Below are 15,794 nucleotides of genomic sequence, written 5' to 3'. Positions count from 1 at the left end.
CCACCCATGAGAAAGAGACATCATGGCTTGCAAACGAGCAAAGTGGCAGTTGGTCAAGGCCACACCCCCACCCTGCCCCCCCCCCCCCCTCTCCTCCTTAATATCATTTAAAGCTACAGACACAGAAATGGCACATCCTAAGGAAAGCTCATTGTGGAACTGGCTCTAGTGGCTGTAATTCTGCACCAAGGCTGAATTTCGGGAAAGAGACTTCAGATACAGTATTAGGGGACCACTAAGGTCTATATAAAAGAGACTTCAGATACAGTATTAGGGGACCACTAAGGTCTATATAAAAGAGACTTCAGATACAGTATTAGGGGACCACTAAGGCCTATATAAAAGAGACTTCAGATACAGTATTAGGGGACCACTAAGGCCTATATAAAAGAGACTTCAGATACAGTATTAGGGGACCACTAAGGCCTATATAAAAGAGACTTCAGATACAGTATTAGAGGACCACTAAGGTCTATATAAAAGAGACTTCAGATACAGTATTAGGGGGACCACTAAGGCCTATATAAAAGAGACTTCAGATACAGTATTAGGGGACCACTAAGGCCTATATAAAAGAGACTTCAGATACAGTATTAGAGGACCACTAAGGTCTATATAAAAGAGACTTCAGATACAGTATTAGGGGACCACTAAGGCCTATATAAAAGAGACTTCAGATACAGTATTAGGGGACCACTAAGGCCTATATAAAAGCATCCGAAAGCAGCATGTCATAGGACCTTTAAAGCAAATGGGAAAATAAGGAAATGTTGCATTTGTTGCATGAATTAAACGGAAACACTTATTAGAGCCTTGGCTTTAGTACTTTATTTTGTTCAAAAATGTACGTAGTATAACCTGAAAGCCAGGCTACACACAACAATGTGGTGTAAGTAGAAAAAAACGAGGGAAAAAAAAAAAAGCACTCCAATCCCAGCATGCACTGGGCAAAAGGCAGGGAAAACACCCTGGACAGGTCAACCAGTCTCTGGCAGTCCATCCAGGAGCAAACTTTTCCATTTCCTCAACCTGGATGACTCAGAGAGAAAGGAGGACGAGGACAGAAGGAGAGTAGAGGAAGAGGAGGAGCGCTGAGGCATCGGAGCAGCAGGGAGGCAGTTTTGGAAAAAAAGAGCGTAGCGCTGCTTTGGAGAGAATGTGTCCGAGTGAAGCGTCTGAAATGTGTCTGTTCTCTCTGCATGGTTGGCTGGTGCACACACACACACACACACACACACACAAACAGAGACAGTTTAAGGTGCCAGCACCTGTCTGTCTGTCTGTCTGTCTGTCTGTCTGTCTGTCTGTCTGTCTGTCTGTCAGCACTTCTAAATTCCAGAGGTGTGACTGAAAACAATGAATGCAGAAGAAGAAAATAAAACAGAGGAAAGAAGTGCGGAGGGCACTCAGCTTCAGTATAAAAATAAACAGGAATCATGTCCAAAAAACAGGAAGCCCTAGTGATCTTGTGTTTGGCCAGATTACTGTCTAATGCCGGTTTTGCAGAAGGACTTTCTGCGAGGATCAGACCGTCTTCCTGGCAGTCAGGACTCTGACAATAGAGCCCACTCCTCCCACCGCCAGAGCCTGTGGACACACACACACACACACACACACAGTCTGATATAGGTGTAGTGCAGTGTAGAGCTGCAAAGATTCATTGATCTGTTCTCAACTATTCACCAACTGTTTATGAAAACATCCTAAATATATTTGAGTTGTGGTTAGGGTCGGGCATCGTTTGGATTTTTACGATTCCGATGCCGAACAGTACTTTTAAAAACGATTCCGATTCCTAAACCGATTCTTGGAAAAATGAAAAATGACATCAAAGAAAGGCTTTTACGTCCGTTCCGGTGAGCCCAGAGGGAAAATATGGCATTTGAAAAGTAGCCTACATTTACAGTAGCTAGCTAACGGTAGACTACAGAGAGAGTGGGATATTTTTACGTCCGTTTCGGAGCGACCGAGGGAAAATATTTCAGTCGACACATTAGGTGGAACCGAAATTTGCGTTCTAAACCGGTCTGATTCCTACCGGTTGTGTAGGATAAAGTAGGGATGCACCGAATCCAGATTTTTGAGGTTCGGCCAAATACCGAATCCGAATACCGAATCCTCCTCCCGTCCTCAGTCCATTAACACAGTAAACACATTAATGTATGTAATGTACCTGAAGTTGCTGCGTTTTGGCTGCTGTCTGTAGATTCCTTCATGCACAACTGGTATTCTGCACGCTGGTCGACGTCATTACGTCGACCAGCGTAGCGCGCGTGGTGCAAGCGTAGGGTTCGGTGGAAAAAAAATTCTAAGGTTCGGCAGAAACCGAACCCCGACAAAAAGCCCAATATTAGGCTGAATCCTGGATTCGGTGCATCCCTGGTCTAAAGCTCCGGTTAATGTATGTGTAACACCTGACAGATTTCTTTGTTGCACGGTAGTAATGTCACCAAATGAAATCAGGATTTTCGCAATCTTTCCTCTCCTTATGCGCTCGCCGTATGACACTTCCCCAACTAGAACAATTTCTTGCTTCTTTTTAAGGACGCTTGTTTGTATAATTAATGACTAACCGCGTACCTTTTCATGCCATTGCAGCAGCACGGCGCTGCTGTTGTCTGACGGGGTTTCGAAGCCTCTGTAGATGTATTTCATCAGCAGGTCCACTCCAGCTTTGTCCAGCGAGCCCACGGCCTTCTCTATGTCGCCGCTCTTAAAACTGCTCAGCACTTTGACCACCAGCTGCTCGGCTCGCTCCTACCAACACAAGCAAACAAACACACGCTATATATTTATATTTTATAGGGACATGTATTTATTATTTTCCTGAAAAGGACTGCATTCAATTTCATTGTACATGTACAATGACAATAAAGACTATTACGCACAGACAGACACACAGACACACACACACACACACACGGCTAGGAAATGTTCAAATTGTACCAGCCGCTCAATAGATTACCGTTGATTTTTGGCTAGTGAGTGAAGAAAATCTACCGGCCACTTAGATAGTTTAGCAGCGTTTGGCTTGTGGATGGTGCTAATTCTGGACCCTGATTACAGGCATTAACAACAGAAGATGTAAAGAGCTGGAGAAGTAAAAGAGGATCTCTAATGTCACCGTGACAATAATCCTGTGTACGTGTTCTCCCATCTTCCATTCCTTTCCCGCTCACATACTACCTTTTTACGTTAATAAACGGCTTTTCGCATGCTGTAGCATCTGCTGATGTATCTAATATGTGACTGGATAATTGGCATAGACAGCCCCTCCACAGCCCCCATATCCTTTTGTCACAGGAAATGCCATAACCAACCGAAACACTAAATCCACCCTGCTTGTGCTATCACTTACAATTAAATGAATAATAAATCATTTTGACACATTTGTAAGCATTCTACTTATACTAACAAATGGTACATTTCCAAACAAAAACAATCAATACATGCAGACAAATACACAAGTTTGCTCATAAATGCTGTAATGGGTTGAATGTCTCGTATCACTGGCGCAATATACATATCGGGAAAGGTCGCGACATATCGCGATAGACACTACGAGATTTTTTTTGTGTTAGTTGAAAGAAAATAACAGTAGAAAACTGCACTTTAAAGTGTATACGTCATTCTTTTTTAGTAGTGCCTGTTATTGTCAATTCAATGTTCAATTTGTTCAATAAAAGAACATACGTTAAAGTAGTTTATTTATGTTCTTTTTCCGTTATGACTGACTGTCAAACTGGAGAATAAAAGAACGTTCTGGGGCGTTCATGTTTCACAAAGAGTTTAACCTGAGCCAGACCGACAACAAAGATAGAAATAATATCACATCCATACAGGGATAGTAGTATACAGTTGTTAAAATATATGACACACTGGTATCTGATCGGTACTCTGTATCGGCCGATACGCAAGTTCAGGTATCAGAATCGGTATCCGGAAGCAAAAAATGGTATCGGGCCATCTCTAATATTTTCCTCACATCGTGCTTCGAGGACTCAAAGTGGAGAGGCACTTTCTCCATCATCACATTCTGAGATTGTTATTGCACTTAGTAAAGAATGTTACATACCTTGGCGACCTGGTTCTTGGTGTTGATTGGAGGATTCTTTAGCACTGCTTGGAGAGCTGCATTCATGTTCCCCTTACAAAACAAGTCAAGGACTACACAGTTCCAGTGACAGAGATACATGTACATCACATTACTCTACTGAATTAATCTAAAGAAATGAGAGAAAGTGTTTTCTACATGGTACGCTGCCACCACAGCATCCTCCTTTGGTCTCCGAAGAATAACTAAAAAGAAAAACACTGAGGGAATAGATCAAAAAAATGCAGGCTAAAACGTGAACAGGAGCTTCGTCATATTTTGCATTTGACTGATGTCTTGGCTAACTGAGCATCGCCTGGACATTTTCAGATCCTCAAGTGAGGGGGAACCAGACAGATCTGAAGTATTTTCATCTGTAAAACAGAAGCCTCCTTGACTTGTGTTTGAGCTCCGTTGCTGTTTTCATTTGTGTTTCCCTTCTCACATATGCTTGTATTGTGTTCCAAGTATTGAGTTTTTTTAACCAGCTTGAAAATACAGCAGAACAATATTTCTGTTTCACGAAAAAAGTATGTTGGAAATAACGTTGTAATAATAATAATAATAATAATGCCTCATTGTGGTATACAATAGGTTATACACAGTGTTTGATTTACCAGAGAGATGCTTGTATCTTTGCTCCGTTCCCCTAAAAAGTCTTAAACTTTGTCTGCACATTTATATCTCTCTCTCTCTCACTCACACACACACACACACACACACACACACACACACACACATCTTTGTGGGGACCCATCATTGACATAATGCATTCCCTAGACCCTAATCCTAAAACCAAGTCTTAACCCTCAAACAGCCCTTTAAACTTGTGGGGTCCAGCATTTTGGCCCCACAAAGCTGTCCGGACCCCACAAGTATACTGTATTCCTGGTTTTGGGACCCCACGAATATAGTTAAACAAGAACACACACACACACACACACAAACACACACACACACACACACACAAAATCAAAAATAAAGTCTGGTTAAAACAACAAAGTTACCAAAATACCAATAAAAATAACTTTAAAAACAAAAAAAAAACACTAAAGTTACATCTATCAACTCATTTTTACTGGCAACTAGTGAAGCGACCACACCCGGTGAAATGACACCCGGAAATGCTGCTACTATGACAACTTAACGTTATATTTTTTAATTACTCACCGTTGTGCGAACTGCCAAATAAATGTCCCCCATGTCTCATAACATGACTATAATTTAAAACAATTTGAATGAGAGTATAAATATTACCTTCAATCCATATTCTGCCCTTCTTTTAGCCCTCCAATCTATTGTAACGCCTCAGGTCAATAGGACAGAAACGTGTTATGGTGTTGTGGGCTAGTTTGTGCCCCCTGTCTGACAAGACTTACCGTTTTTAAGGAACGTTAACTTAACGTTACTTCAAGTTAAAGGATATTGTCTGAGCAAAGCGTCTACTTCTGCATCGTCCGGACCAGCCTGGTTCTCTCCTCCGTCTTCCTCGTCCACAAACTTATTCTCGTCGTATTCATCAACGTCTACTTTTCTAAACCGGTCGGAAAGTGCATTTTTAGACATTTTGGACACGATAGTAAAGATTGTTCAACGCAAAGCGGGTGTTATTATGGACAGCAGATACTAGCAACTGTGCTGCCCAGTAGTCCGTTTTCCACCAGCGCTACCACTTCCTCACTTCTTCACTTCCTCTTCTTTTACCTCTTTGGAAATATTGGTGGTGCGCAGCTTCATTACCGCCACCCAAAGGACTGGAGAATTGTGAATTGAAAGTGTGACTGCTGTGGCCGGGTTAGCTCAATTGGAAGAGCAAGCGCAAATATATAGAGGTGTGTTCCTCGACGCTGAAGGTTTAGGGTTCGAGTCCGACCTGGACAATTTCCTGCATGTCTTCCCTCTCTCATATCTAGCGTTCCTTTCCATTAAAGGCTGAAATGCCCCCAAACAAATCGTTAAAAATGGTTTTCCGATTCTTCCGTATGACTTTCTGTCGCCTACTACTTCTGCATACTTTCAGCTACAAAAAACCATTCAAATATCAAAATGTTGAGCTCTTTTGGAGTTTGTATGTTCTTCCAGACTTTCTTTGACATACTATACTATGCCTATTTTTAATGACTTTTTTTGGACAAACTATGCCATGAATTTGTTAGAACTCAAAATATATTTGGTGGCATGAATGCTCAGTAGTTCTAACACAGCTCCTGGCACCAGCAAATAAACACTGCGGACTATGACCCTTGGTTTGATCCCCAGTCCGGGCTGGACCTTTTTGTGTAGAGTTTACATGTTCTTTTAGACTTTCTTTGACATTTACTATGACTTTTGTATCATTTTTTTTCGATATGTAAAAATATAGTAAACTATGAATCCATAGAGCCGTGACGCCAAGCCCACAAGCACAATGCTATGTCATGACTGGTTGTATGGTGGCTCAATGGTTAGCACAGCTCCAGCTAGCACCAGCAAACAGGCACTGCAGACTCTTAACCTTTGCTCGATCCCCAGTCCGGGCTGGACCTTTATGTGTGGAGTTTGTATGTTCTTCCAGACGTTCTTTGACATACTATTGACTTTTTTATTACTTTGTTTTGACATACTATGCTATGACCTTTTTCGACATGCTATACTATGAGTACTACTTGCTTACTTTTTTTTACTTTTATGACGTTTTTTTTTTTTTTACATACTATAATATGACTTTTTATCACTTCCACTTTTTTATGGCTTTTTTTGACATACTATACTATGAATTTTTCATGACTTTTGTCTACATGCTATACTATGACTTTTCCAGATACTGTACAATTACTTTTTTTTCGAGATACTATACTGAGTTTTCATGACTTTTTTCAAGATACTATACTTTGAATTTTTTCGACATGCTATACTATGACTTCTCTATGACTTTATTTCGACATACTATACGACCTTTTTCATGACTTTTTTTAACGTACTATACTATGACTTTTTTTTGACATGCTATACTATGAGTACTACTTGCTTACTTTTATGACGTTTTTCAACAGACTATATTATGACTTTTTTTTTTTTTACATACTATATGACTTTTTATCACTTCTTCGACATACTATACTATGACTTTTTTATTACTTTTTGATGACAAACTATACCATGACTTTTTTTGACATACTATACTATGAATTTTTCATGACTTTTTGTCTACATGCTATACTAAGACTTCAAGATACTGTACAATTACTTTTTTTTCGAGATACTATACTTAGAATTTTTTCGACATGCTATACTATGACTTTTCTAGGATTTTATTTCGACATACTATACAGTGACCTTTTTCATGACTTTCTTTTACGTATTATACTATGACTTCTTTTGACATGCTATGACTTTTTTCAACATACTATACTATGGCTTTTTTTCGACATGCTATACTATGACTTTTTTCTACATACTATACATGACCTTTTGGATGACTTTTTTTTAATAACAGAAGGCATCTGTGGTGTAGCCAGACCTTACTCCACAGCGCTGTACAGATAAGTCTGGCAATGTAAATCCATAAGTGACTGCACCTCTGCATTGACTCGTCGTTATACAAGCGAGGAATGTCTAATCTTTGTTTCAGTAATCTGTCTGTTCCGGTTCTATAAATAAACACACTCCATGAACCGATATATCTTTACTGTACATTTCAGCCAAATAGTGTTTTTGCAGTTGATTTTATACATTTCTTCAGAAAAATCATACAGAATTAGATGTTTAAAAGAATGCTTTAATTTTCAGCAAAAAGCTCCTATTTTATTAAAATGATAATGTATAAAAGCCAACATACATTATATTGACAGTATATGGTCTATTGTCACTGAATGGATACACAAATAAAGAAAGCAATGAAAGCAACAATAAAACGGCCTTAAAATAGCCATACAAAACATGATAACAAAATGCACACGCATGTATTTGTATAAAAAGTGCTTTACAAATAGGCAATAATTAATGGTAAGTAGTGGCAAACAGTCATAGTAGTTTATTCATATTTCAAAGAAAGTCTTGCATTGTCTAAATTGCAGTTTGAGAAAAGAGATGTTTTCTTGCCTTCCCATTACAGACTCTGAACACTTTCTTTTTCAAGCCAGTCTATTTAAAGAAATACAGTTCTTATCCATGTTGTCTATGCAAATCCATGACTAGTTAAACACCTTCATGAGTTTGAAACCTAGTGGAGCATTGCAGAGGCTTGTGTGAAAGTGGCCTGAGAGCGGGACAGGAGGAAATGTACAAGTTTCTGTTGTTTAAGAAAAGATCTTGAATTTACTGCCATCAAGGGGTGATATCATCAGCCGTGCAGAGCCTGGGGAGTGGAGAGGCCGCCATTTGTTTCTCCAGATGACGGTACAGAGTCGGGACACCAGCAGGACACATGCTAACACCAGCAGTACAACTGATTGGACACAAAAGAAAAAGAAAATGTAACAGTGGGTGATTGGGTCAGCCACCAAAACTTAAGTCACCTTCCAAGTAGGGATAGACCATTTATCGGTCCACTTTTTGGCAGTTTGCAGATTATCTGTGTCTGTGTTTTATTTGCCTGATAACCGATGAAGTTAATGAATTAAAAAGTGGTCTACTTTGGCTCGGCTCCAGCTCTGTGTCTGTCTCTCTGCTTCGGTTTCACTCACCACTGAGTCTGACTTAATGTCCCGCCCACAACACTATCTGACTCTCCGTTACTGTGTATTATGTTGAAAGTTTTTAATTTATTAAATAATTGCTTAAAGCATTTAAACAAAGTTTTGTGTTGGAGTTTGTAACATTCCAAAATCTTATTTTTGACTTAAAGATTTGCATTTTCACTCTAAATATCGGTTTCATTTACTACTAATAATTGGTATCAATATCAGCCTTGAAAAACCAGTATCGGTCTATCCCTACCTCCAACATTAAAGGTCCCATGACATGGTGCTTTTTGGATGCTTTTATATAGGCCTTAGTGGTCCCCTAATACTGTATCTGAAGTCTCTTTTATATAGACCTTAGTGGTCCCCTAATACTGTATCTGAAGTCTCTTTTATATAGGCCTTAGTGGTCCCCTAATACTGTATCTGAAGTCTCTTTTATATAGACCTTAGTGGTCCCCTAATACTGTATCTGAAGTCTCTTTTATATAGACCTTAGTGGTCCCCTAATACTGTATCTGAAGTCTCTTTTATATAGACCTTAGTGGTCCCCTAATACTGTATCTGAAGTCTCTTTTATATAGGCCTTAGTGGTCCCCTAATACTGTATCTGAAGTCTCTTTTTATATAGACCTTAGTGGTCCCCTAATACTGTATCTGAAGTCTCTTTTATATAGACCTTAGTGGTCCCCTAATACTGTATCTGAAGTCTCTTTTTTATAGACCTTAGTGGTCCCCTAATACTGTATCTGAAGTCTCTTTCCCGAAATTCAGCCTTGGTGCAGAATTCCAGCCACTAGAGCCAGTCCCACAATGAGCTTTCCTTAGGACGTGCCATTTCTGTGTCTGTAGCTTTAAATGCTATTGAGGAGGAGAGAGGGGGGGGGGCAAGGTGGAGGGTGGGGGTGTGGCCCTGACCAACTGCCATGCTTCGCTCTTTTGCAAGCCATGATGTCTCTCTCTTTCTCATGGGCGGGACAAATTCTCTGGGTGGGCAAAGCAGAGAAAGGGAAGATAACCTTCCTCCTTATGACCTCATAAGGAGAAGATTCCAGATCGGCCCATCTGAGCTTTCATTTTCTCAAAGGCAGAGCAGGATACCCAGGGCTCGGTTTACACCTATCACCATTTCTAGCCACTGGGGGACCATAGGCAGGCTGGGGAACTCATATTAATGTTATTATGCCATGGGACCTTCAATGGAAATCATTTTAGGTAGTATAAAAAGGCAACACGTCACTGTAGGCAAATTCCATTGATACAGTTTGTATGGATTTGGACTGTTCTGTCCAACAGTCAACTAAGTGCAAGATAAAGTCAGATGCCAGATAAATATTTAGCTTGTTAGGCTCTGCTATGAAGAGGTAAGTAGGGCTGTCGCTGGGGAAATCACAGTTGTAGTGATCCCGCCGTGGTAGCGGACGGTACCGTTATGTTACACTCACCCATAAACACAGAATTTGGAGTGGGATGAGCTGGCTTAAAATGCTTGAAGATGTTCCCAACCAGAGCCACGATCACCACAGGGTACACTGTCAGGATGTTACGCACCCAACGGTCCAGCACCCAGTTCTCAAGAACAAACCTGCACACACAGACAAAGCAATCATTAACCAATGGGAAAATGTATGTATAGAGTGCAATACCTCTATAGATTATATCCCACGTGATGTTGCTGATGACTTGAATAAGAAAATCTAAGGTTGATACCGATACCAGACGTTCTGCACTGAAGCTTCCCTTAGTAGCTGCTGTCTTTAGTAACATGTATCAAGTTTATTCAACTTTTCCATCAGTCCTTCCAGAAAAACGTGATTATGCGGGGGGAGCGCACTTTCGCCGCATAAATTGCCGATTTCCGTGCAAAATATGCGGGGCTTGCATGATTTCATAATCCCCGCATTTTCGTTGCAAAAAAAGTCACACATATATCTTAGCAGAAAGTTGAAAAATGTTGCGTTTACTTCACACAAGAGCAGCCATTTTCCCGTTGCCATGGAAACGTTATGAAGTGACGTGATTACGCGACGTGAACGTCATCGAAAAGCTGCAAACCTCGCGATGAAGACACGATGAAACCGCAGCTTTTGCAAGTTAAGAAAACTTGACGCATAATCAAGGATCTTTGCCCGCAACAATCACAAAAAAAAAAAAAATTTTGTTTTGGGCATTTTTTCATTTTTCTGGAAGGACCCTTTCAATGCACGGTGCACGGCGTTCGTCTGGTCATGACTGTTTTCCCAAGATGGCGCCTGCCTGTATACGTGAAAGGTACTTCTCGTATTCCCGTAACGTTCTCAATGCTTCCGTTTACATGTAGGGACCCTCATTATGCTACCGTGGAAGTGTGGTGCTATTTTGAGCCTCGTTAGTGGTGTAGAAATAGCGATTTCTTTTTACTTTCGGATGCCCCGACGAATAGCTTCATAAGCTAATTAGCGGTTAGCGCTAAAACTGGTCACATTGGATTAGCATGAAAACAGATCCCAGAGAACGGTCGACTCGGTACACGTGTTATTAACCCCTAGGTTCATTTTGCGCCGGATATGTCCTTTAAGTGATGGATTCATGCTATAGCCATTGTCGGAACTAAAAGAAAGCTAATCTGCTAGTATCGCATCTATGGCTCTTCTACTTTTCAAATGCCCATCACGTCACCTTGTCCAATCAACGCTTACCATCCAACCACCTCGGCAAACAGGATGCACAGAGAAGCCGTTGCCGCCGTGCTCCGGTCCACCCCCCACAGGTGGAGAACCAACGAAAAGTTGATCAGAGAAGCGATGGAAGTCCACGTGGTGTAGAGAGCCAAACCGTTCTGGACCTGGACATATGAACATTTGGGAGCACAGGGGACATTCCTTAACTATTGAGACTCATCAGCAATATAGTGAATAAAGAGCAAACGCAGTCTGCCAACTAATGTTAACAGTTGATCACACTGATCGACAGCTTCTGACTTTTTGGAGACTAAACAACTAATCGAGAAAATAATCAACAGATGTATCACCTATGAAAATAACTGTTATTTGCAGCTCTACTAATGTACCATCTGTCCATATACACTTTTATATATATATATATATATATATATATATATATATATATATATATATATATATATATATATATATATATATATATGTATATCATGTTTATATCCGCCTGTAGTTGGTGATCCACTCACACTTTTTGTGTTTATTTGTTATTGGCCATTTTGGCCACCTAGTGGTTGTAATGTTTTGATGAACTTAGGCCTCCTGCACACTGGCTGCGTGGCGTGAGCGTGTCAGCTGCGTGGCGTGTCCGTTTTTATTTCGGCTCCCATGTTAACAGGTTAGAGCCGCGCCGAAAACACGTCCATGCTAGAAATAGGACCAACGCCTATTTTTCACGTGACACGCAAGCGCGTTGGAAGCGTTTCCAGGCAACATAGAACACGAAAAGATGTTTGTGTGTCAGTTTGACACAAACACATTTAATAAATGACATTAATGCATATATAAATGTAATAAAAAAAAATTGCACCTGTCAATACAGAACAAGATATTCTGTAGCCTATTTTGCCGTCAGTACTGCCGACGTTGTCTTTGCTGTAATCCAATCAGTCTATATCCATGTTTCGCATTTCATTTTATCAATGGGAAACATACGTGTACAGACAAGGATAGCAGCAGCAGCAGCAGCAGCGCCGCGTCAGACACGTTTCTGGTGTGTAAAGACATAGAAAACGCCACGCTCACGCCACGCAGGCAGGGTGAAGCCGGCCTTATGCATGTTGTATGTACGTTGTCGGCTCGATAATTGTATTTCTATTTTCTGTCACTTCTCTTTTGTTGTGTTATGATTATATTTCTATGTTGGGACCCCCTCCAAAACGAGATGATACGTCTCAAGGGGTTTATCCGAATAAACTAATTTGAACACGTACCAATATTCGGAGACAGGCCAGGTCTTTGCGATGGTATGTCTGTAACCAGAGGCCGTAGTAGTCGGTGGCAAAGCAACAGAAGAACAAAGCAGTGTAGTTGGTGATCGCCATCAGGATTAATACAACCAGAGCTGCTAGCATCAACCTGCGACACAGAGGAAGACAAAAAGAGAGGAGCAGCATCTCAAGATCAATCGTTTCATTACAAGTGCACATTTCAGGAGGTGATAAAATGGATTCTGCCTCGAGTATTCGGCAACTTCCTCGACTTAAAGACCTCATATTATGCTAATTTTCAGGTTCATAATTGTATTTCTCACTGACCCTCTCACTGTGTGTTTTCACTTCATCAAAGTTAACTGGAACATGCGGTGGCCTAAAAGTGTCTTGATTCATACATTTCTCAGATGCAGTCAAACAAATTCCACTGTGTAATAACTGACTTATAACCTAATTGAGCACATGAATTATGACAGTGGTTCATAGAAAATGGGCAAAAGCGTTTGGCACACATCTGCAGATTCTCTTTTAAACGGTAATGTCTAATACACTCATCCACAGGTCCACATTACACTTCGTTTTCCTTGCCGTTGTTGTCTTTAAGTTTGTTTGTTTTTTTCTGTGCAAATGAATAAAGTGATCAGTAAAAGTAGCAGACATACTCTCTATCCCACAGCAGCAACCATGTCATGTTCATCACCATGTTGGACAGCCAGCAAAAATAGAAGGAGTAGGGCAGCAGACACTGAGCCCAGGATCTGTTCACAGGAAGAGAGAGAGACAGCAGTTTCATCTGCATGCTGCTCTGACTATCAGATGAATGAATGAATTAGATAGATATAGATAGATAAATATAAAAGAATAATGTAGACATAGTAATATAAAAACTATAGCAGTGCAAGGGTAAAGTTTAAAAAAAGACAGCATTAAATATGGGCATTATAAAGGGAATAAAGTAGACAGTAGGATAGACACAAATCAACAGTCAATATTACAGGTTTGAAGTAATAGGGTTACAGCCATTGTTCAAGTATTAAGTTAGACCTCAGTCCATGATGGGGGAAGGAGGGAGGGAGGGAGGGAGGGGTTGTATATATGGGCTAATATAGCCAGTTTATTGTTAAATCTGCATGTGTAAATGTCTAGTATGACTACAGTGTGTTGATGCAAGCCTACCCTCTGAATACATATGTAGTGAGGTATAGGACCATCAGGGTGAGCCAGGTATAGATAACACCCCAGATAGAGAAGGTCCAGCCAGCTGGAGTGATGTCTGTCTCATAGCGGCCTGATACATTACCTGCAGAGGAATGGAAAGGACCTGGAAAACAACAGAAACGTTCAGTCATGAGGCCGTTAAAAACAGTCCAACAGTGACTGGTGTGTGTGTGTGTGTGTGTGTGTGTGGGGGGGGGGGGGGGGGGGGGGTAGCAGCCACCAGGAAGGATCTGTAGGGCAAGTGAAGCAAAATGTGTACTGGATGTGTAAAGACAAAAAGAATTGGATCCATCCCGTCTGATACGTCAGTAGCTGAGTTGTTCTATTTACTTGCTCGACGTGGCAGACTGATCTCATGAAAATGGTGTGTGTATGTTGGACGTGGAGTTTTACCTGCCCGGGGGCCATCGGGCAACCCTTATTTATTGTTGATCCCTGCTTCAATAATAGTAAAAACTAAAAGTCTTTCCAAAATGTAATCCAATATGGCATGTTGGATTACGTTTGTGAATTATACTTTCTTGGTCAGTTTGGCAGAAAGTACATTTGTTTTCCAAGTCCAAAAATCTTGAAACATAAAATGTATTTGTTTCTGCATTTATTGTTTGTTTATTTCAAATTCATGTTTATGTATGCACCAACAACCAGTGTATCTTCCTTGTAAATTAATCCCTTTATGATTCTGATATATTATGTGTAATATTTTCAGACATATTACTTAAATACGTTAGCGATACAGAATCTAAAAAGGAGCGAGCCATGCCGCTGTAAAATGACTAAAAAAATAATAACAAATTCCACACAGTACTTTCTTCCTAGTATTATAGACATTTTATAATACGTCTGATGATGCATCTGTTGCTAATTATATGTTTATGCCACACCCTACCCATGGATGTCGTCATTTCTTCTTCTTTTTTTAATAACTTCCCCACCAACAGGAGCACCAGTAGATGAATTTGCGTTTTCCTAGGATGACGAAGGCATGTCCCGCCCTACTCTGCCTCTGATTGGCTTGGTATTCTGCGGAGAATTTTACCCCAACTAAACCTAACCAATCCAGCCAAAGAAGACAACGAATACTAGCTAATCAGAGGACTAGTAGGGCGGTTCATGCCTTCTCCATCCTAGGAAACGCAAATTTGCTGTTGGGACAGTTTTGTATGTATTTTTGTTGCCAGATATGTTGCTGTGGATTCTCATTGTGATTGCTGTGAGCACCATGAATGACATTCCACCCGACTGGCTAAATTGTTGGATCCACCAACATTGAGAGTAAAGTAAGAAAACGGCTAGCTATGTAATTTGGGTGAACCGACCATACGCGCATGTTTCCCTCTGTGAGTAAACGTCACCGCAAATTAAAAGTAGTTTTTTTTCCGCCGTGATTTTACATTACTCTAGCTAATGACCGTTAGCTACGCAACAAGTTAACGAGTTTCCACCGATGCGTCATTAACTAGCTGGTGTCTGGGAGTCTCCCTCCCAGGGAAAACAGTTTCGTAACCAGTGAAAACACAGTTGAATAAATGAGAAACACATGTAATAAATGCCAAATGTAACGTGTTGCAAACAATGTTACGTTGAATGCGCCAGTGTTAAAACGATTCAAAAAAACTTCAGCTGTAACGTTAACTTGGCGCAATAAAAAAAAAGTGTCTGAATAGCGTTATTTTTAACTTACCTCTGCCCGCTCCAGCCAAAGCGTTAACAATTAAAACGGCGATAAAAACCACCGTGCACAAGATAATAACCACAATTCGGGGCAAACTGTTGTCCTTCATGTTAGGTGGCTTGCTGCTTCTCGTCCGGGTACCGTGAGCGTGTTGGTCCGATGCTGGTCTATGGCGTTATACTGGTCAGCTATCACTGACTGCCAGGGTGGCGAGAA

At 40.6% G+C, this 15,794-nt stretch overlaps 2 protein-coding genes across 2 annotated transcripts; both read right to left on the bottom strand.

Annotated features, from left to right (window-relative positions):
* Positions 1-813: 813 nt before the first annotated feature.
* On the bottom strand, positions 814-5,794 carry LOC144527118 (actin-related protein 2/3 complex subunit 5-like). Its single transcript, XM_078265004.1, has 4 exons — positions 5,521-5,794; positions 4,076-4,149; positions 2,581-2,757; positions 814-1,587 (listed from the first exon to the last, which is right to left on the bottom strand). The coding sequence occupies exons 1-4, from the start codon at positions 5,657-5,659 to the stop codon at positions 1,525-1,527; spliced, it is 453 nt and encodes a 150-aa protein (XP_078121130.1). The 5' UTR covers positions 5,660-5,794; the 3' UTR covers positions 814-1,524.
* A 1,950-nt stretch (positions 5,795-7,744) lies between these two features.
* On the bottom strand, positions 7,745-15,794 carry LOC144527117 (uncharacterized). The gene is made up of 7 exons (XM_078265003.1): positions 15,588-15,794; positions 13,862-14,006; positions 13,348-13,443; positions 12,686-12,830; positions 11,433-11,578; positions 10,200-10,339; positions 7,745-8,519 (listed from the first exon to the last, which is right to left on the bottom strand). Exons 1-7 carry the CDS (start codon positions 15,685-15,687, stop codon positions 8,371-8,373), a joined length of 921 nt encoding a protein of 306 aa, XP_078121129.1. The 5' UTR covers positions 15,688-15,794; the 3' UTR covers positions 7,745-8,370.

This window comes from Sander vitreus, chromosome 12 (assembly GCF_031162955.1).
Source record: "Sander vitreus isolate 19-12246 chromosome 12, sanVit1, whole genome shotgun sequence".
In the NCBI taxonomy this organism is placed as follows: domain Eukaryota; kingdom Metazoa; phylum Chordata; class Actinopteri; order Perciformes; family Percidae; genus Sander; species Sander vitreus.
The sequence above is the reverse complement of the archived record's forward strand: the minus strand, read 5'-3'. Positions and strand labels throughout refer to the sequence as shown.

Bases quoted from the DNA above. Each gene is read 5' to 3' on its own strand.
- LOC144527117 (XM_078265003.1), bottom strand. From the start codon at position 15,687: ATGAAGGACAACAGTTTGCCCCGAATTGTGGTTATTATCTTGTGCACG. The intron at 13,444-13,861 runs GTAGGCTTGCAT...TCCTGTGAACAG, and splicing joins ACTACATATGTATTCAGAGG to ATCCTGGGCTCAGTGTCTGC. The intron at 8,520-10,199 runs GTGAGTGTAACA...GTGTCCAATCAG, and splicing joins TCCAAATTCTGTGTTTATGG to TTGTACTGCTGGTGTTAGCA.
- LOC144527118 (XM_078265004.1), bottom strand. From the start codon at position 5,659: ATGTCTAAAAATGCACTTTCCGACCGGTTTAGAAAAGTAGACGTTGAT. The intron at 4,150-5,520 runs AATATCCTTTAA...ACTTGTTTTGTA, and splicing joins AGTAGACGCTTTGCTCAGAC to AGGGGAACATGAATGCAGCT. The intron at 1,588-2,580 runs GTACGCGGTTAG...GTGTGTCCACAG, and splicing joins TGCTGCAATGGCATGAAAAG to GCTCTGGCGGTGGGAGGAGT.